The sequence below is a fragment of the Ammodytes marinus genome (assembly GCF_949987685.1).
Source record: "Ammodytes marinus genome assembly, chromosome: 15".
Taxonomy (NCBI): domain Eukaryota; kingdom Metazoa; phylum Chordata; class Actinopteri; order Uranoscopiformes; family Ammodytidae; genus Ammodytes; species Ammodytes marinus.
Genome location: NC_137219.1, coordinates 17,509,560 through 17,532,412, shown reverse-complemented (window position 1 = coordinate 17,532,412; position 22,853 = coordinate 17,509,560). Strand labels below are relative to the sequence as shown.

General features: G+C 44.2%; 1 protein-coding gene across 1 annotated transcript in view; it reads left to right on the top strand.

Annotated features, from left to right (window-relative positions):
• Positions 1-3,068: 3,068 nt before the first annotated feature.
• arid1b (AT-rich interactive domain 1B) overlaps positions 3,069-22,853 on the top strand; it is a 163,767-nt gene continuing 143,982 nt past the window's right edge. The window contains exon 1 of the mRNA XM_080042715.1: positions 3,069-4,593. Coding sequence (XP_079898841.1) covers positions 3,316-4,593 — 1,278 coding nt within the window. The 5' untranslated portion in view covers positions 3,069-3,315. The remainder of the gene's footprint in view (positions 4,594-22,853) is intronic.

Sequence of the window (22,853 nt, the reverse complement as noted above, 5' to 3'; positions counted from 1 at the left end):
CACGGATGAACACGCAGAGCCAGCATCCTTACCAAAGAATACACACACACACACACACACACACACACACACATATGCAAAGCACATACCATCCCAGATCTGTATATTTTTAATTCCATCCACCCTCCTCCGGCTCCTCCTCCTCTCTTCCCCATGTTTGTCTGGAGTTATTGTTTCAATCTTGCTGCATCAGGGGGCCCCTGAAGGTTATAAATTAAACATAAATGCAAATGCGCTGAGCCATTGCCCTCCTCCACCTCCCTCCTCCCACACACACACACACACACACACACACATCCTCGCCATTCAAACAGATCAGTGTGTCTGTGAATTAATAGGAGAACAGTGGGCTTTTTTTAATGAGGGAGAGGGGGAAATTAGAGTTGCAAAGCCACAGCGTGCACACCCAGAGCTGGAGCCGAGGCAACGGCTTGAAAAGCCCCGGCGCCATCATAGAATATGCTAATGCTCCAGGTCCCCACACTGTCAGCCTTAGTGTTGCTCTAGATGAGATCAGAGTTAAGGCTTTGATCTGGGACAATGATGGGAGCCAGAGTCGTCATGTGCACAAAGTACAGAGAGCAGGAAAGGGTGTGGATGAGTTTAGCTGTAATCTGAAAAGGTGCGCATAACCAGGGATGAACTCCAAACATGAATATATTTTTGATCATTTAAAGGTGGAGTCAGTCATTTATGGGAACGCTTGTCAAAATTACATTTTGTCAAAATCAGTAAATAACTCCTCACCGTTCGCTAACAGGCAGTATTGTGTGTGAACTGAAAATAAATCTGGTGTTCATACACAGCCAAAGGCTCTAAAAACTGATATGTAAACAAAAGGCATGTAAACAAAGGGGCCTACCGTAGCTACATGCCCGTTTACAGAGCCTAGGCCTGCGTTTTTAATGCTGTATATTTCATCAGCGCAAACAATACAGACAGGTAGTGGAGATATTCACTGATTTTGACAACGAGCATTCTCCAGAATCGCATAGTTACTCCACCTTTTAAGGAGAGGGAGTTTATACATACACACACCAACAGCAGTCACTTTCTGTCACTTGCACAGTTTCCTCTCTCATAGGGAAAAGGATGTAAATGGGATGTATTCTCAGGATGTCTTATGGATAAATAGCCTTATGGTCCGGTTTATGCTATAGGCTGAGCCTGAGTTGACGGAATGGTTAACGCCATGGAGACTTTGTAGTTGGACCATATCAGTGACAGTGTTATAGCTTTTATTCTCTGCCATATGGGCTCATAAAGGCAAATGGCTGGGAAAGGTTTCTGGGGATGTCACTCGCTTTTATTTGCCTTCAATGAGCAAGCTTTTGCCGTCAAGTGATATTATGAATCTGTGATTTTTTTTAAAGCAGCCTCACAGAATCCATCATTTATACATATTTACATTTACATTTTACCCCTTAAGTTCCGTCTGATCACAAAGTGTGTTTTTTTTTTTTTTTTTTGCTCTAACTTGTACTTACACTATATCTCCAGCAGGGGTCTTCCCATGGTCACGGACATGGCTTCATAGTGAATTATCTATCTTACACCAGACACAAAGTATTAAGCAAAGTGAATGTTGCCTCCTCGTTTCACCAATGTGTAAACCTAAGCAACAATTATAGGTATCAGATCAATATCATTATATACCATTACCATCACTATGCCATCATAACCTCCATCACTGTAACCTTTGTCGTCATCACCAAGATCACATTTGTTCCCACCACCATAAGTCATCATCATTATCATGGGCATCCTTAGCACAACTCTCATCCCCAAATCCTTCTCTTCCCAGCCCGCCACCAACCCCCACCCCTCCTCCCCTCAACCCCTCTTTCATCCGCAGCTCCCTCTGTTGATCAAATGCATCTGATCTCATCAAAGCGGACCCTCTGCTCATTCAAGTCCCCACAGACACCCCAGCTTCTTTACTAAGCACTATTTTACATTCATGTTTGAATACCACTGATGGGATAGCATATATTGTAGACTTTGGTTTTGTGTGGTCTTACGCTGCAGCCTGGGGTTGATTTTTTTTTTCTTCTTCCCTTTTTGTATTTCATTAACATTTCAGACGGGTTTGTCTCTGACAAAGTAAATCAAATGAAGGAAATTAAAGAATGTAGCCCTTAATTCAAACAAAGACCTTAATGAAGCAATGCTTAAATATTCATATTATTCATATTGCATTCCTATGGAGACCTACCATAAGTATATAGTGACCAAATCAAACTGAATGGTAATTTTGAATCTGTTACCAGACCATATAAGCTTCTACAATATATTATATAGCCTAGTAGTTGATCTATCCATGGTTTCTCTTATTAGACGATTGCTATGGTTCTTTTTTTCAATACTGAAGTGATTGGAGTGCATATAGGGGATGAACTCAGTGGTACAGTTATTATAACATTATAGCTGCTATAGAGTGTGATTACATTCTTATTCTGATGGAAACATTATTGCGCACAGCTTGTGGTTGCGTGTCCGACTCCTGTCAGAGCTGCAGAGAACTGGCTTGAGCCGAGGGACAGAGAGGGTGGAAAGAGGGAAAATCTGATCTGGATGTGTGCATGGAAACTCGCTCTGGCAAACTTAACATTGGCTGCTGACTGTGTTTACTTGAAGGATCACCATTTGAGGAGCAATGTCCGTGCGTAATTTGGAAATTGCCGATCTGTTATGCGGTTATTGTTTGTTTTAAAATTAGTATGCACTAAAACTCGATGGAGGGAGTAACTCCTAGACCGCTTGGGATGCAATAATCAAACACAACCCTGATATTATAATGACAGTAAGGGAATGTATGACATTTCAAAATACTGCTATATCAATGTATCTTTTCATTATTTATGTGAAATCAACCTGCGAAGCGTCGTAAAACACAGAAACGTCGACAGGCAGTGTGCGTAACGGCTCGCTACTCCAGTCCGGATTTTCCATGTGCGCCGCGCCGGAGCCCCGGAGGTGGATAAGCTGGTAGAGCCCGCTCTCTCTCATGCCATGCTGGGCCACAAGGGCTCCGGGAGACGCTGCTACATATTACCGAGAACCGAGATGGAGGAGAGGCGGAGGGGGGAAGGAAAAAAAGTTTCGTTTTAACCCAGGCAGAGAAACTTTCAACATGAAGCCTCACTGACGCACCGTTTCACCACCACCACAGCAGCAACGACGGGGCTTCGCTTTTTCCACTGAATACATTTTCACCTCCCCAGCTTGTGCTTTTCTTCCCCCTCTTGTGTTATTTTCTGCGCGCAAGGCTGGTCGGGGCTCGCTGTCACTGCGCGCTGAGATGTTGGAGTGACCATGGCTGCGCAAGTTGCATCGGCTCCGACCAGAACTAATAACAAAAACAAGAAATTATCTAGCGGTTTAGGTCCGGAGCTCAATTCGGGGAAATCCGGAGGAGGAGGCGGAGGGACCGTACAGCGGACTGGACCGATGCTTGGTGGTGCCGGAGATGGGACTCTGAATAATGTAGACCATCACCGCCGAAACGAGCTCAACATGGTTCATTCAACTTCCACGACGACTCACAACAACGCTCCGGACGGCCACGACAAGGATGGGAATAACCTCACGTCGGCCCCGGCCTCGACTAATTCTAATACTTCCTCGATGGAAGCGGGTTTGATCGCGAACCACAAGCTGAAATGTGTGGGGAGCGCCGGAGATCCCCCTCAGTCTCAACCGCAAACGCCGCAGCAGCAACCGCCGCAATTCGGCCAATTTGCGCCACATCAGCAGCGACAGATCCAAGGTAACAACACCGCCAATAACAACGGCCAGGGGCCCCGTGGGGACAGAGGGATGGATCACCAACACCACGGTGGCAAAGAGAACTTGTTGGGGAGCCAGGGGGAGCCACAGCAGCAGCAGCAGCAGCACACGCCAGGCAAAGGTGAGGGAGATCTCACCTGTAAACCTGCGGAGAGGATGATGGGTGCCAGGTATGAACACTCTAACTTGGGGCCAATAAGTAACAACTCTGAGTTTAATAACAACTATTACACGCCAAGGCCCTCTTATGAGCAACATGGCGGACAGCAGCAACACAGCAGTGGGATGGGGATAACACACTCCTCGGCACATAACAGCATGGAGAACTCCCAACATGAAGCAGGCTACCACAACAGCCAGTACAATCAGTACCCGGCGGCGTACCGGGCGGGCTACGGCGGCGGGGCCTACGGGATGATGGGTCCCTCTGGATGTCGGCAACCTGGGAACATGATGATGGGCAGCAACTCCTCTGCGAGCCAAAGCAAGTCTCCCCTTGGAGCTTCTTCTTCGCCTGGCTTTCAGAGGTTCCCAGGACAAAGTCAGCAGCAGCAGCATCCCTCAGGGGCCACCCCGACCCTCAACCAACTGCTGACGTCCCCCAGCCCTATGATGCGGGGTTACAGCGGTGCGTATCAAGACTACAGCGGCCCCACGGCGCAGCAGCAGGCCGGCATGGGCTTAGGGAAAGACGTTGGGCCCCAGTACGGAGCCACCTCGGCCCACGGCTGGGGAGGGCAGCATAGAACCCATCCGCATGCAATGAGTCAAGGCAACGGAGGGCAAGGCCTCGGCAGGACGCAGGTAAGTTTGGGAAACTTCCTAGCCGCTCCGGTGTGAATCAGTGAACGTGGGTTATTCAACTCTGTGTTGTCACTCATAGTTACCATGTGGTGCATGTGTTTGTTGTTGACCTACAAACCGTGGGCCATTATTTGTGAACGACATAGTTGAAGTTTGCAAATGCATTAAAAATGACATGGGTTAATATTTTTCGGTGAATTTATGAAAAATGTATTATGTGCATATTTATTACTTATGCAAACGTTAAATTGTAGACCAAGCTTTAACGTGACATAAAACATTTAGGCTATTTCTAGGGCATCGGCTTCATTGAGCTGGTCGTTTCAAGTGTTTTTATCCTCGGATTTTAATCATTCAGAACTGAGTTATGTACTCTCCATATTATTTCATTCTCGGTCTTATCCAGTATCAAAAAGCAAGTCATGTTGGGCAGATTCACCTCTCTGCCGACGTGGTGTCAGACACGTTGCGGAACGCCCTGTTTAGAGGACGTGTTGTTTTCGCGGCACTCGTCGAACAAAGTCAAATTGTGCTGTAGAAAATGTGCATTAATCATTATTAAAAGAGCCAAAGTTCCGTGATATTGATCATGTCTTTATGTGTAACTGATTTGAATTATCGCAGCCGCGCAAAGATATTCTGCCCCTCCGCGCGCATGGAGCTTCTCCTGCAGCTATTTTCAGAATTTGAATAGTGGAGGTAAACTGGCTAAAAGCTCCCAATTCTCCAGGCTCACAGTTGACACCCAGTCTGCCATCTGATTGGTTCCCCATAGCCCCTCTGGGCAGATTGCAAAAAAAAAAAGGTCTTCTTGCACGGATCCTTGGCCAAGCAGCTGTAGTGATGCTGCATTCATGTGTGATGGGGATATTCCAGAAGAGGCCTTCTAACACTATAATTGAAGTTATATGAAGGATCCTCCTGATAAATATTTTCATATAACGTAAACACACTTAATGAACATACTAAAATACTGCAATGTCAGCCCAAAATGACAAAAAGAAAATAGTGGGTGTTCATGAAGAGTGAGTTATAATTTTGAAATACTTTTCTATATTGCAGGTTTTTCCAGGTTTGTTTGTTCTGTTTGATATAGGCTTTAATTCCTTTCAGATTGTTTTTAGAAATTGTTGACCACATTAATCTCAATAATCTCGTACATGAAATGCAAATTTAAATTTTTAATTTATTTATTTTTTAAAACTTTTCTCTGAAACACACTTTAACGCAACCACAATTTTACACAACAATCTACAGTATGCAAGCGGACCTATTTAAGCTATTGATGCAGCTATGGGGGTTGAATGCCTTGCTCTTGCTCTTGCTCTATGGTGACAGTTGGAGGGAAGAGAAATATTACAAATTGTTCAAGTATTCCTCCTTCTGTTTTGGGGAACTGCAGTCAAGGATCCCTGGGTGTCCCTGGACCCTGTGCTGAAATACTAATGTGTCAACAATATGCTGACCTGGATGGGGGGGGGGGGGTGTAACTGCCAGCTCAGAACACTGCCCCATAATAACCCTGAATTTCTCCAGAAGAGCCATTATTCTGTCGTAGTTTTAGATGCACTAAATTATGCGCACTGCTGGATGGCACATCTGGACGACTGGAGGGCAAGGTGGTTGAGCATAGCTTATACTGTCTGCCTCGTGCAAAAACAAAAGCGGTTCATTAGCCTACATTGTTTAAATCAAAGGCAATTTGTGTTGGAAGCCGGGGAAATGAAGGGAATGTTTTAGCGTGGGAGGGTTTGCTGTGGTATAGATTTTATCAAATTATTCACTGATAAGATTTTCAGTACATACTACAGTATTCTCAGTCCTTACTGCAGTGATTATTACTGATTAAGTACAGATATATTAACCATATTGAATACTATTCATATATTCAATTTCTAGTGCAAATAATGCCAACAAACCATCCCTCTTAACAAATCTTACATTGAACATTTCATACTGCAAATGTTCATTTGTGCACCTATATTTTAAGATGAAGTGCATGTTTTACTGTGTTTTTTCTTGACACTTATCAACATTTCAGCAGCAGTACATTCACGCTACAAAAGCCCAATGTTTAATTCATATTTGGAGCGGCAGCACTGCTCTCCTGTTCGCTGACAGGCTGTGTGAGAAAAGGCGAGCGTGAGTGCATAATACTGCCTCCAAATTGGCCCCGTGATATGTCTGTGCTTCACTTCAGAGTGCGTTTGGTCAGAGCACGACTCTGTCACCTGTTGGCACAGTTTCCCCTCTTTCAAATTCAATTTCCCTCCCCACTGCCTCTCTTCAGGAGCAAACTGCGAGCGAAACGAGTGCACCTCATTTACACCGCTGTCTCTCCCCCTCACACTCACTTGTCTGGCCACTCACCAAAACGAAGACAGAGACCCACCCCTGCGTGTGTTGTGTATGTGATCATCAGAGATGAGAGAGACATTTTTTATTTTATTTACGAGTGTCTTAAAACCTGCTCTCTGCTCTATCATCAAAATTACGTTGTCCTAGTTTTTCAAATTACTGTGGCCTATTTGATTGAGGAAAAAATGGAACAATATTCAGTGTTGAGTGTGTGACCTTGTGTGCCAATGTGTGTCTGCACATCAGCTGCTTTCAATCCAGGCTGCTACTACTCAATGCGTGTTTGTCCCACATATCTAATGTACCTATAGCGTATGTGCAATCCTAATGACTTATTTAGATTTACATCATAAATGAAACAGCATTTTCTGTCTTAAACCGTATGCGTAAAAAGGATTTGTCTGTTATCCACTAATCAACACACACACAGAACAATACAAGTAATTAGCAGATAACAATGAGGGCCTAGCAAGTTGCAAGTAGTGTTGTTCCTTATATAATTACAGCTGCAACTCATTTAAAGTCTGACCTAATAAAACAAAAACAAAAGGATATTTGCAGTGCAAAAATAAATTTATCACCATTATTCTTAGTGTTTTGCTTTTCTTTTCTTTTTTTGAATTGAAATCAAAGCTCAGTAGTTTTACATATCAAAGACTACACCCAATCCCATCCTTGGTAATGTGCTTACCTTGAAATGATTCCTGCTCGCAGTTCTCTCCAGTGCATATACTGTTTACATTTCTCTCTTATGAATTATTAGTGTGATACGAACAAAGACTTTATAATAGGAGCAATGCATCAATGTCACATTGTATTATGCGGCTATCTCAGGGAGCCTTGTGCATAGTGATGGGCCTGACTGTGGCTGCTGGAATTTAATTTATGGTTACATGTTCTGCATCGGATGGACAACCCATGGGGTCTGGTCAGGTAACGGGCACACACAGGTGTGTGTGTGTGTGTGTGTGTGTGTGTGTGTACGGGTACTTCTTTTTATTCCGGGGAGTGTGTTTAGATTTTCTATTTGCGTGTGTGTCCTTGAGTGTGTGTCTCTTCTCTCGGCCTCTCTGTTTCTGTGTGTGTACAGGCAGGAGAAGGCTAAAGCCCCTTCGTCAGCACTAGTCAGTCCAGCCTCTCTCCCCCTCCCCTCTCCCAGTTTCTCTCTCCCCCTATATCTCTCGCCCTCTGCCCGCTCCCATCAGTCGTTTGTGTATGTTGTTTTGTTTACATCTCTGTCTCGGCCAGCCAGCGCAGTGCTGATTAGCAACACCGGAGTGAAATGTTAATTTGCTCTGTTGCGTCCGATAAGGCCCCGCGCAGCGTTTTTCATCTTCTTGGATGAAACACAGAGCCTGCTTAGGTAATTGGCAGGCCGGGGTTATCCCTGGTCTTCATGCGTTTTCCACAAAACACCAATTAGTTCTGATTTTAAAGAATAATACAAATAAAATAAAAAATAAACTGTCCAGTTGCATCACTGGTCGTAAGTTCATTTATTATTAGCTGGTTAACAAAGAAACTGTAGTATTTTTGTCAACATCCCCTGGAATCACAGGTTGATGTGTAAACGCCCTGAAGAGAGGATTTAATTACTGCAAGCAGGCGTTGATTTGGTATCAGCTGTTTCTCAGCTCTGTCTTTTCCAAACTGCCAGTGTGGAGAGGGAGCAGACAAATCAAAACCAAAGCAATGTTGGGGAAGAGAGTTAACTGTCCATATGGGAGAATCAGACTTACTTTCTATGTGGACGGAGGAGTACAAGGCTTTTTGGATTTGATTTGATAGTCATTTCAATTTCATTTCTCAACCTCTATTTAGTCTGTGTCAGCATTTGTGGACTATACTCATGATGACTGTGTACAAAGAGCTTTCCTCTGGCATTCTGGTATTTGGAGGATTTATCACAGGTCTGATATGTGATTAGTTACAGCTAACGTGGTCTATGGATATAGGTACTTGTACTTGTCTCAAATAGCCTGATGGACTTTACAGTGATCATCCGTATTCCTGCGGACATATTTCACATCCTTTTTTATATCTCTGCCAAAAAATATATCAACCTCAGACAAGTTTAATTTAATCAGTTTCAGGCCATTTTTTGTAAAAATGTATAACATTTTAATTGTGTCTTTTCTATTTCAATAGGTTGTGATTTGCATACACGTACTTGCTTTGAGACTTGGCTGCTGTTCTGTCTGTGTAAACAGAGACAGAGAGAGTATTGGAAAGCCAGAGATGTAGAAATGTAGGTGATATTTGAAATGGGTCACACTGACGGCTGCTGACTTCTGAGGAATGGGCCTGGCCAAGTTCACAGAGACAGACAGAGAGAGAGAGAGCGAGAGAGAAGCATTACTGAACTATAGCGAGTAGTTCAAATCGTCTCCCTCTGGATCTCACCCCGCTTTAAACTTCTGAACAATGCAAGGAAAAACAAGTATTTGTGAGATGTTGCCCTCACAAAAATACAACATATTGTGTTTCCTCCCTTCAGTAGTGTGAGTATTTGTGTGTGTGTGTGTGAGTGGCTGGCAGGGTGCCAGGTCGCATGGCAGTGGGCACTGTGGTGACACCCTATACCCTCCCCCCCACACACACACACCCCTCCACTGGCAGCACCCTGACCTTCACATATGGTAATTAGCCACGTGGAGCTCCCGAGTAGAAAGATCCCCCCTCCGTCTCCCCCTCTATCCCAGTGGAGGGGGAGCTTTCTTTCTTTCTTTGCATTTTTTTTCTGTACATTTTCTAAGTAAATGTATGGCAGTTTTATATTTATATATATATATATATATATATATATATATATATATATATATATATATATATATATATATATACACACACTAAGTAGACAGATGGTCCTCTACACGGTGAAGTTTGCTTTCACTTTTGCAGCCATCTCTCTTTGTTCGTTCTGTGTTTTTTTTCTTCTAAATTCAGTCTCTCCCTTTTTATCTGCCTCATGTCCCTGGCTCTCAGTAGCTAGCTAGGTCTCCCACGGGACAAGCAGTCAGATCGGAGGTATTTAGACAGCCAGCATGTCCTATCGAATATTTATACGTATACACTATACCGAACAGATCTGTGCCTGGGCCACTACTGACACATTGTCCTGCTTTCAGTTGCTACTCCATTTCTTCTTCTCTACTCTCTGGATAACGGAAGAATAAATCGGAAACATATGGGTCCGTCCCTCTCGCAATAAGCAATTTTGTGATTGGAGCAAAATCAAAGTCAGCATGAACATTTCAGAAACAAATCAAACTCCACATCTCCTTCTTTGTCTAATAGAAAAAGAAAAAAAGAGGAGTTTTTTTTATATATATTTACTGTAATATCTATCACCTTGAGATTTGATTTAGCCTACTGACTAAATACTCTGCTTATAATGAAATGAGCACATTTGAAATACAACTAAGAGATGGTAACGTGGTAAAGGTCAAGCGAAGCCGAGCAGAGAATGTTTTGATATGTAAAGTCAGGCTTGTGTCTTTTTATGGTTGGTTTATTAAAACATGAAAAGGAAGTATGTGCTGAAGCATTTTTGGTTGAACCGGTTTTGTTTTGTTGGTATCATCACATATGATTTGTGAGTCAGGTGGACATAATTATGCTTTGGTGTGACTAAGTGGTCTTTTTAATCCAATGTGTGTGTGTGTGTGTTTGTGTGTGTGAACTGACACCATCCTCTCCTCTTACCAGCCTGTGAGAAAATCATCATCAACATTGTCATCATCATCCTTCACATCACACATCAAAGCCACTGCACTCCTGTCTGTTTGCAGACTGTAGACTCTCCACTCACACGTCTTGGTGTTTGTTTTTGTTGAGTTGTTCCTAATGAGCGTTGACACGGTGGGACCATTTCCTCAGCTTAAAAAAGTCAAAGAAAAAAGAAGAATACACAACCAAACAGCAACAGAAAAAAGGCGCTGCCTGTCGTTTGTGGAACACAGAGAGACAAAAATAGAATAACGATGGGACATGGACGACACATTGAGTTTCTGTTGATGAGTTTTGTCTGTGTATTCCGGCCGTTTCTTTTCCTCTTAGAGTTCAACTGTCTTTTGTCCTGCTCTGTCACACACGTTTGACACACATGCGCACACACACACACACACACACACACACACACACACACACACACACACACACTATAAATGATACACTTATGTGTGTACATCTTTGTGTTCCAACTGTGTATTTTCCCAGCCACAGCGTGTTGCTTTCATCTTTTTTTCCTTTTGTACAAAACACAAGATCGTCCATTATTGTGTGTTTGTGTTTGTGTGTGTGTGTGTGTGTGTGTGTGTGTGTGTGTGTGTGTGTGTGTGTGTGTGTGTGTGTGTGTGTGTGTGTGTGTGTTTGTTTGTATGTATCTTGTGTGTGAGAACAAAGCGGGTATTCGTAGAAATTGCTGATTTATAGACACCGGTCACAAAAGGACACTCGTGGTCACTCAAGGCTGAACACTACCTAATTTAGATCAATTTCATGTTTGCAATTTGGGAAGGAACTCCACACCACATCCTCTTCCAAAGACATATGCCCTGTGGACATTCATACATATACAGACACACACACATATTTTACACTGCTACACTATATGTGGGAGAAGATATTAGGCGATTTTAGAATTGTGGCTTTTAGGTATTGCCGTGGGTGTGGAGGTATTTAGAGTTGGTATTTCTCGAACTTTTCTTGCATTTCGCACCTCTCTAATATTGCCAGACTTATGTTCTACATTCCAGCCACTCCTCTGACACAAACCGGATGAACTGGATCAGAAATCGACTACACGAGTTATTTAGAAGTTTAAATGTCTTATTTCTTTACCGTCTTAATTCCTTTAAAGGATATCAATATGGCTCAGCGTGAGCAGATGTTTGCCAATGCACAATAGATCGCACCTTGCAACAGTGAATGGAAGCGTGTGCGTCTCTAGACTAAATGAACATCCATAGCTACTGTTGGCTAAACATGCAAAGGTTAGTGTAATGTCAGACTCATGCCAGAGGGGAGTGTGGAATACCACATTAACATAATCCATAGACAACTGTCCCTTTTACAAACATTGCCGTGCCGGGTCTGATTGCCACGGCGCTGCAGGAGCACATGGCTGCTCCGCTTCTGCTACATTCGCACGAAACCGATCGGAAGGAACTACTGGCACCTCTCTGACGGAATGATGTTTGCAAAAAAAAAAAAGAAAATGGCAGGTTGTCAGATTTTTTGTATGACTCGCCAGGACAAATTATGATGCTTGAGCCAGAAACATTTTCTCTGCACTTCCTGAGGCCAAAAGACCGACAGCTTACACCATGTGGAGATGTTGTTTGGTCTGACCGGTTTGGCCCCTGGGTACATGTGTCAAGAGTTGTCGTGAAGTGTGAGACCTTCTATTACTTCAGAGACTTGATTTAGCAACAATTTGTCGGAATGATCAGTAAAGACCTTCCTGTTGAGCTCTTTTTCCCCTGTTAGGAGGTTGAGGTAAAATGTTCCTCTGAACTCCAGACTTTATGGGAATTGTATTTTTTTAACAATATCCCCAATTTTGCAGCAAATGTAGTTGTATTTGTTATTTTCTTAAGCAATGGAGGCAACATTTTTCTAGCAGTATCTTGCTCCTTCTGGGACTCGCACAGAAATGCAAAGCAGCCTCTGGACTACTATTTAAAGCATTCAGTGTTAATTAGATGTTTTATGGTAGTTGAAGCGGCTAACATGCTGCCCTCTCAACCCGCTGGGGCCGGAGTCTGTGCATACTGTCGGAGTGATTGTTTTGATGATTATATGTGTGCATTAGCAGGAGAAAAAGGCTCCTATTGCATTTAGAAAAATACATATTTATATTTGCAGCTCAGTTTGCCTGTGCGAGTCTGCACTTTTGGTCTCGTTTGGAGGGACCCATTGTTTTCACTCGCTTAACGGGTATTTTAATTAGTCTGTCTTTGGGAAATTCCCTGTGTGTGTTGTGGTTTGCGTTGGACACTGCAGACTCACACAGCTCCCAGACATTTCTCAACTTTTTTCTTTCTCACACATTTGGCTACATTCCAAAAAACAGAGTCATGGGCAGAAACTTCTGCAAATTAATTTACTCCGCTATATTACAAAGCATAAACAGTCTCTGTGTCTCTACCTACCGTTCTCCCTCTCCTCTTTTTTTTGTTGTCGTTGCAGTTGTTTCCAAATGTCTGTCTTTTGGATGCTAGTTGTGGGCGACCTTGGCTGGTGACTACAGTGCCTACTCATTAAGCAGTAAAGATGAATGGTTCCATTAAAGCAGAGGGGGAAAACGAGCAGGGCCAATTAGTGGTAATTAACAGCGGAGAGGGCCAGGCGCTCTGGAGGGCACCCTGACCTGGACTGTGGAGGGGGCAGAGGGGAGCAGTGGTCTGTGTGTGGAGGAGCTTAAGGTATATACTGTATACCTACAGTGTGTGTGTGTGTGTAAAATGATTATAGGTGTGTGTATTGATGTAATGGAAAGCAAATGTTTTTGTGTGTTAGATTGAAGCAATTATAGTTATGTGATGAATATGTATGAGAATGCGTGTGTTGGATTGAGTATAGATGCTTGTACACTAGTAGTAGCCTACTGTATGTGAATAGGAATGTTGTCATGTATGCATGTCATGTACTAATGCATGTATGAATATGATGATTAAGGTTACAGGTGGGGGTTTGTGGGTGTTTATGGGATGTTTAGATATATGCGTGGGTGGGTGTGATACATGTGCGTTGTTGGGCGAAGGTGTAGGTGACATTCCTGCGTGCTGACAGATGGGGAAATCACAGGAGGATTCAGCACGCTTGAACATTTAGAGGTGTCCAAGGGTCAACAGCCGGCAACACCTCTCTTTGACTCCTGACCCCTGGTGTGATGTCACTCCCCCCCCTCCTGGTGTGGCCAGGGAGCTCGTTAGGCAAAGGCCTCGAAATGCCAAGCCGATATACCATCAGCGCTAATGAACATTTTTGCGATGATTTTTCGTTCTTAATTGGGGGGGATTTTTTTTTTATGCTGATTAGCAGTATTTGAGCATCTCAGCATCAAGGAGAAATCCAAGGTTGTTCACTGAGAGACACTAACTCTCTCTTTTTCTCTTTCGCAATGGCAGCGCTTGATTTATAAACCCAGTCTACCTTCTGTTTTTTATTTTTTATTTTTTTTTATCAGTTCTTGAGTGAAATTGTTACATCCATTCCGTGTAATCCTTTGGGTGCCACTATCTGGGAGACTTGTACATGAGCACGGACACAGTCTCAGAGATGGGCGTGTGTTTGCAATGGTATATTGGCGGTGGAGTGTCTAAACAGTAGGTAGCCCCTGAACCTGTGTCCAAGAACATGGAAATCCTGGCAAGTCAATAAAGCGATGTTCAGTATACCAGGGAACACGGCTGTGTTGTCACTGTAACAGACATGTTAGAATTGGCAGTTAGTGAGAAAGAGAGAGCATTTTTTAGAGGCCGGAGATTTTTCGAAGGTATTTTGTAAAGTGCTGGCAAAGTGCTTCTTTCAGGGCCCCTGAAATTGCAATGCCTGGTAAATGGATGGTTTGAGGAGTATACAATGTATTAGAAGTCAATTGTGCATGGGAGGGCCTATTTTCCATATCGCTAGTCAAACAAGTGTGTCGCTGTGTGTGTGTGTGTGTGTGCGGCTGTTGCATCCCTGCCTTCGTGGCGCACACACACACACACATTCAAACTGTACATGCCCCCACTCCATTTATTCCGCTGTTGCTTCAACGTGTCTCGCAGGTTTGTCTGTTTGGTGGGGCTGGGGGTTGCGGGGAGGGTGGGGGGTGCTGAACTGTGGGGGAACGTAGATCAGAAACCATTACCCATAATGGCCTCTTTCCCCACACCCCTCATATCCATTCCCTTTCCCTCTTCTGACATTTATTTTATGACTGCTTACATATCAAATATTTAAATAAACAGAATCGTGGGGCTTCGGCTGAGGTTTGCCCGGGGGTGACAGGGGGGAGTTGTGGCAGAGGGAGGAAGGGGATGGATGATGACATTCATTTCCGAAACGAGGAAAGAAAAAAAAAACAGGGATGTGTGTGTGTGTGTGTGTGTGTATGTGTGTGTGTGTGTGTGTGTGTGTGTGAGGGGTGGGGGTGGAAGTGGTGAAGGGTGGGAGGAAAAGCGGCAGCGGAGAAAAGAATGCTTTGCTTCGCTCCAATCAAAGCAGGCGGAGGAGGACGGCATGTTTTTTTCCGCTTACGCCCGGCAGCAGCGGTGACAGACGGTTGCAAATGCGCGTGTGTGTATATGAGTGTGTGTGTGTCGGGTGCGAGTGTTTATGTGCATGTGCGCATTGTCGCAGGGGCTCATCCGTCAGCATTTCCCGGGGACACGGGAGGACGTGGGAGAAGGCCCTTGTGGCTCGTAAAAAGCAGCCCGCCGAACTGTAGCGTTATGAATTGCGCGGCAATCGCCAAGGAGATCGGAGCTTGACGCAGAGTGAGATAAAGGAAAAACAGCAACAACAACAACAACAACAAGAAAAGTAAGAAAGTGTAAGGCAGCATAGAGAAGTGGTAGAAAAAAGAAAGGACAGACGGGAAGGGAATGAAGGTGAGAGGGAGGAAGATTTATATCTTTTTTCCCCTCAGGAGAGCAAGATGGAGAGATGGCGGGCAAAGAGTGTGAAGGGGAGAGGCAGAGAATGAAGGGGATGAAGAGAGAGAGAGAGGTGTGTATATGTAGAGAGACAGAGTGGTCCTGGGGAGCAGGCGCCCAGTCATGTGCTGGCTGGCTGGCGTCGGTGGGAGGCCCATTACTGTCAGGCTAATCTTAAAATAATTAATTGCGAAGTCGACGCTTTTTAAAGAGTATTGTAATTGAATCCTAAATTAGGCTTGGGAAAGGGGACGCGTCCTGCTTTGCTGCAAGTCTGTTCCCATTCTCCAGTCACACACACACACACACACACACACACACACACACACATCAGTGATTCGTGTGCGCTAGGCTGGCAGAATGAAAAAAAAGACAACAGGCGAAGGAAATGCTAATGAAATGCATATTTGGGGAGAAAGGGGCCATCTATAATTTAGCTGTGCTCTTTGAATGTGAATGATGTGTGTGCAAGCGCTGTGATTTATTTTTGTCGTGCAGAGGGATAATTCTGTCAGAGTAGGCTTTTATTCTTGTAAACAAATGTGGGGAAAAGAGCAGAATAAAAGTGGAGTAATAAAGTAAACAGAATGGCATGAATACATTGAGCCACTGGCATGAATAATTTGTATAGGGGATGGAGGGGTTTTGATGAAAGAGAAGATGACAGATATGAGAGTCGTGGTATTGCCTGATTAAATTTTGGGGTTGGCCCTCTGATTCAAATTTTTTTTATGGCACTTGTTTTTATTATTGCTTGATTTGTTTGTCATGGATTAGTAGTGCTGACTTCTTCTTTCCCCACACCCGCAGAAGTAAGGAGTGTATAGCTTTTTCGCAGACACACGCACACAGCCAACATGCACCTTATAACCCTTTCAAGTCCTCCGAGGCCCTTTTGGATTAGGCTCCAAACTGAGGCCTTGCGTTAAATGAGCAGCTCAATGTGCTTTCACTTACACACACTGCTGCCCACATGGCTCCTCTTGGATGACCCCTGCAAAACTATGGGCTATAGAACTTTCTGGATCAAAGCTCCGAGAAAGAGGTCTGCCCTCCATAAACGTCAGCCCTGCTCCATAACTCTAGCAGGAGCCAGGGAGAAGAAAGATGGCACAGGGTGTGAGGGTCAGGGAGACAGTTAATGAAATGGAAATAAATGGAAACGAAGCAGTCAACAGATGCCTTTTGTAAAAAACTTCATAGTAGAGAAATTGCAGTCATGTACAGAATAGTTTATGCTATTCCTTCTAGCTATATCAGCTCTTACATTTGTTGTTACAATATGCTGTAAATATGTATGTCAGTATGAAAATGGCTTCAGATATCAGACCTATTTGATTTTCTCTGCGTTGACACAGAGAATACTGTATTATATGCATAGACAGGAGTTGTATTTTCTGTTAAGCTGCGCCCATGCCTCAATCTCACCTCGACAAAACACACGAGAACCAGTCCAACCACTCCGTCAACATGTTGGCCCACGCTGCCGTTGACTCCAATGCAATGCGCTGTGCACATCCGCTTCAGCTTTTTATCGTCATCTGCATCAGAAATCCTTGTCTGAATCGAAATCCAATGAAATTCTTCAGCTCTGGCACGAGAATCTGGCTGCATCTGTATGACAAATCAAACGTTCCTCATGCTGTTCTCCAAATGTTTGAAAGCTTTTCAACTCCTATTTGGCCCAGATCTGACAGCTATAAACTTGGCTCAGAACATCCCATTTTTCTCCTGGCGGACTGGGATGAATAACAGCAGAGAGGACAATATTGTGGTCTAGCTGAGCACGGCCGACTCTTCTGTCTCTGTGATCCCTCTATCAATAAGGAACACAGGCCTGTCAGAAGGCCTGCCAACTGTCTGGCTGTCCACGCAGCCTGATCTCCACGCAACATCTGGACACAGATGGTACGCACTTATCACACACACAACACACACACACACACACACACACACACTCACAAAATACTTATACACATGTTTTACTGATACTGGCAGACATTCACAGACATACTGTGCACATACAGGTACTGATGCATGTACAGTATGTATGCCTGTGAAAATAACACAAACATTCATATCTACAAACGCAGTTGATTATTTTTTACCTACAGCTGTTGTGTGTAAAATCATATATAGTTACACACTGCTTCACATGAATATTGCCATATGGGTGAATACATACAAGAAATACACACACATTGTGTCACAGGACTGGACACATGGCAAAATCTCTGCGTTGCAGCCAAAAGATCTCTTGTGTCCCCTGGGAAATATGTGCATTCCTTTAATATGTCTGGCCTTTAATAAAAACCTGAACATAAAAGGTCGGTCAAGGTTTAGTGTCACGATCAAGGTAGTCACTCTTGACATAGATTGGCTAGCTTTGATTTAGATACAGTATCTGGTTACTAAATGCTACATTTAATACAATTATGAGATGATATAGATGATTTAACTATTGTTTAATGTATTCCCATGTAGTTAAACACATGAGGTTTATACAAATCAAGAGATTAATGTCAAAAAAAGATTTCAAAATAGTTGGATACTATTCAAGGGATGTACATCATCTTTTTTCTAGCGCGGTCACGTCCAAATCTAATAAAGGCAAACACCATTACATATTCTCAGTCATATGCTATTCATATGGTCCAGCATTGCCAGTCCCCTGTAAACATAGCTGGCCCAGAGCTTAGCAATAATGGGGAGTGAATGGTGAAGTTAAGTGTGAGTCAGAGGTGTGTATGCACAGTCAGGCCCATGCATCAGGGCTCCCACAGGCCTGGAGCCTCTCATTGATCGACCCAGGCCAGCTCCCCTCCTACCCCCCACCCCATGTTCCCAGCCAGCCTCAGTGATTGATTCCCAGTCAGGGCCCTGGAGATGGGAGGCCTGGCCCGGACTCACAGAGCCCGGGGCCTCCCAGAGGCTGACCTGGAGGGGCCACGAGGAGGGAGGGGTGTGGGGGGGGAGATGCCAATTTCCAGGGCCCCTAACCCAGGTCGAGGAGCCTATTTCTGGGAAAGCCTTTCACAGCGGGACGTAAGAGACAGGAAGCTCACATTTATTACAGGAGAAAATTAAGGCCACGTCTGCTGCTGCTGCTGCTGTGACCGCTACACTATATTGAGGTGTGGGGTGGTGGTGTTGGAGTGTGTCTTAGAGTGTATGCATACAAAAGGTGAAGAGGTTAACAGATATTGGTGCGTAGGGGTTTGAGGGGAGAGAACTCTACCTCAACATGCTTTAACACAATCTGTCATAGCCGGTACACACACACACACACACACAGACACACTGTTATATTACCACTGAAAGCTGGAATACATCTTTCTGACTCCACTTATTATGTTTAAGCCTGTAACCCACTGTGTTCCCATCTACACTGAATAACTTCGCCACCGCTACGTGACCGAGCCCATCTCCATGTCACTTTATGATGGTGAAGTGACATAAAGTAAAGTGGAGGGAGGGGGGGAAATATGATATGAAAATCAATTTTTTTCTAATTAATCTAGTAAATTTCCCGCTGAGCCATCAGACGTTGGGGCCTTTGGTGTCGTGCCGAGTCCTATAATGAAATCAATTTGCTTCAAATTGTTTCAGGTGACTTTTAATGAGTATCTAATATCCGCCTGAGGAAGGAAGGTCAGGATATCTGTTTGTTATTTGTGCGTTGTTGTTTTTTTTTAAAGTGATGGATCACCCGCAGGAGAAATATGGATGGGTCCACCCTTGAGGACTGGGCAGTGCTCCAAATCAAACAGACTTGAATGTAAATCCTTGTTTTTTTAGTGTGGTAGCCTCTACAACTGCACCGCGGGTGTGACCTAGTTTGACAACTTTCTTTTTATAGATACAGTATATTTACTAATAATAATTTCTTGAGAAAAGACAATACTGCACCTGTGTTTTAGGAGGACGTGTGGATGATAAAAGCTTCATAACGGCTTGTTGTGGTCTTGCTTTAAATGGATCTTTCGTATTCATAATTTACTCTGCTCCCTCTCTCTTCAATGGCCAGCCTCCCAGCCTGAGGAGCTCGTTAAGCTTTTGCCTTACAGGGAAGACTAATGGATGGCAGAGAAAGCCCCCTCAGGGCCCTTTAGCATCGTTTTCTGTTGGTCTGTTCGCTTAGTATTCACTTATGTATTTTCACCCTACTCTGAGCACAATATCATGAATAACCATTGCTAATTCATAAACACACTTGGCGATAGGGGACCTCGTTCATAATTATATCCAAGCTGTAGAATAACGCAGTTTGTCTCCAATACCGTTCCATTAGCAAAGGTGGTGATTTCCTTGAATAAGGGGAGCATCTATAGCCTGCATATACGTATAATAACAGCGTTCTGTGACGGCTCCGGGAGACAAGGGAAGCAAAAAGGGCAGAATATTAACTCAAATAGCATGTTCTCTGTCTTTGAGGCAGATGGAGGTATTGTTATTTTCCTCCCTCCATAATCACTTTGTTCTCTCTCTCTCTCTCTCTCTCTCTCTCTCTCTCTCTCTTTCTCTTTCATTGGGTTGTGTAACTGCATCTCCCCATGGGGTGCTGTGGGCTGGGGAAAGTTAGAGAGGGAGCGCATTCCACTCGTTCCACCACGGCCCTTTGGATGAAATTGGGTTTTTTCAACGGCCCTCCTCCGCCCGTCCTAAGGTCATGACAGGCAGGAAACGCACGGGACAGAGAGACAGGGAAAGACTGGGAATGGAGCAAAGGTTTCTCACTCTTCCACAATAGTAACAGGAGCAGATTCTATGAAAACAGGCTAGCAGGGCTGTACGAGGGGCCTTCACTATTCCAGGAAAACATTTAGTTTTTGCATTGTTTTCAATATTTTCAATATTTGTATAGCACCACATGGATTTAGGGATTTTAATTGAGAAGAAGGAAACACGGCTTATTTGAAGCAAAGCTTATCGGATGATTTAATAAAAACATGCTCTGCTCATGCAAAAAAACAACAGCAAAAAAACACAACTTCTCTTGAAAAAAAACTAAGTGTTCTAAGTGGAACCTGTGCATGTTTTTATTTTTCTAGGCCGTGAGCCTGTGCTCTGTTGTTACAGTGGAAATCTGACTGAATTCCGTCTTGGAAAAAAGCTGCATCCTGGCAGGAGATTTTGACTGGCAAATCTGCGGTCTGTGTTCCTCGGCACGTGTTTCCTGTTTACTGTTTGCAGACGATCGCATTTTATTTGTTTTCATTCTCTAATGGCGTGTCGCAGGCATGTCAGCCGCATCTCGTTTTGTTATTGAGGTTTTTCCTTTTTTTCTCTCTCTCTCTCTCTCTCTCTCTCTCTCTCTCTCTCCCTCCGTCCCTGCCGCTTCTTTGGTTCTCAGTCTTGGCGAAGGAAAAGGGTTTCCAACGACCCCGCGACCCCAATCTCACTTGAGACAGATGAAGCAGCCTCTCTCTCTCCTTCTACTCCTCCCTCCCTACTCCTCCTCTCTAATGACGTCTTTGTGCTGGACGTGACGAACTGAACGTTTGGCAACTTTTGCTCATGCACACGGGGAGGAGGTTGGAAGGGGCTTTTGTGTTTGTGTGTGTATGTTTGTGTGTGTGTGTGTGTGTGTGTTAGCATGTGTTTGTGTGTGGTGTAAATATTGGTGTCAAACGCAGAGGGCACACCTCGATCACCAGCTCCGAGGGGACGACGCAGGAGAGAGAGCAATTATGTGCATTGCGCCAAACACAAAAGCACGCTGGTCGGAGGCTGCCTAACAACAGCCTCTTATCTGGCTTCTCTCTTGTCTGCCTGTCTTTCCCAACTCCAAGCGCCATTGCCAAACATACACTGTGTACACACAAACGTCCCCTCTATGGCTGTCACTCCCCGCAGCACTCTTTCTCTCCTCCTCGGATAATTTCATGCTTCTCTTTGCTAGCCAGCCTTTATGCCTTGCCGCCTGTGTGTGTGTGTGCATGCAGGCATATTGGGGCTGAGGAAAGGCAATTTGGCTCTACCCAGCTCCCCGCAGACCAGCGCTACTCTTCACACTGTCATTCGTTATCGAGACTTTTTTTACTAACAAGGCGGGCGTGCTGAGATGCAGGACGAGATTGCGTCTCAGGACATAATTCACTGAATTTGGTCGCGTGGGAATTCACCATGCACACAGCTCAGCTACTTCACCACAGACTTACCCAGCATGCTGTGTGTGTGTTTTTTTAGGGGTAGATAGGAAGGATCTGTCACGGCAAAGTGTTGTGTTTTGTTGTCAGCGTTTAGTGTTTAGTTAACTTGCCGGAATCCTGGCAGTGAATTGTGAAGTGATAAAAAGCGATACTGAAGAGTGATCTATTCCTGGTGGAGGCCAGGCAGGGAGGAGTTAACAGCACACTCGCTGCTCCTCTCTTCTCTCCGCTTGATGACATCAGTATTGTCTCTGCATCCATGAAATTAATTTTTCTAATCTTAGTCAGCAGGAGCGGGGGAATTTGCACACATTAATATGGAACTCGATCCGTAACTCGCCCACTGCTGCAGTCTCTCTCTCTCTCTCTCTCTTTCTCTCTCTTTCTCTCCCCTCTTCTCCTCTCCCCCATCTTTTCTATTTTCCATTTTCCACCGTTTCTGTTTTTATTTTTTGTTTGAAACAGTAGGCCCATATTTAAAGGGTTTTAAGTCTGAAAGGTGGAGCTTTGTGTAAGAAGTGTAATAGGAATTGGAGTGTGCTCTGCTGGCTGCATGGTATAAATAAATAGCATAAAAGACGATGGCTGATTGTCCCACCACACCAAAGCGGCTCTGGCTACAGCGTGTTGATTCTCTAGAGACAGACGCGGCACAGAGGATAAAGGGGATCCGTTGACAATAATTATCCTTATTTGTTTCTCCGCACAAATACACACAGGCTTAAACGGTTCCATTACACAGGTATAAAAGGCGGCGTACAGCAGTTAGACCTTCCAAGAAAAAGAGAAGATAATCAATATCGAAGAGGCATCGTGGGGCTAATTTTCATACACAATCAGGCCTGATGCGTCTTCCCGAGGTGATATTCAGAACCATTTTCTCGTGGCACTAATTTTGCGCCATGCGAGTGCCGAATAGGTCTTTGAACAATATGATGCTTTTCTTTTGTACATCACACTGAAGTACATTGAGCCTCAGAGCGCCAATATTCTCTGTAGCAGCTATAGTTCATTGGGCCTGAAATGGTTCTTTAGGAAGCATTTCTTATCCAACGGGAACATTGTGTTGTTCCAGACAGTATTAAGCCACCAGCTGATATAA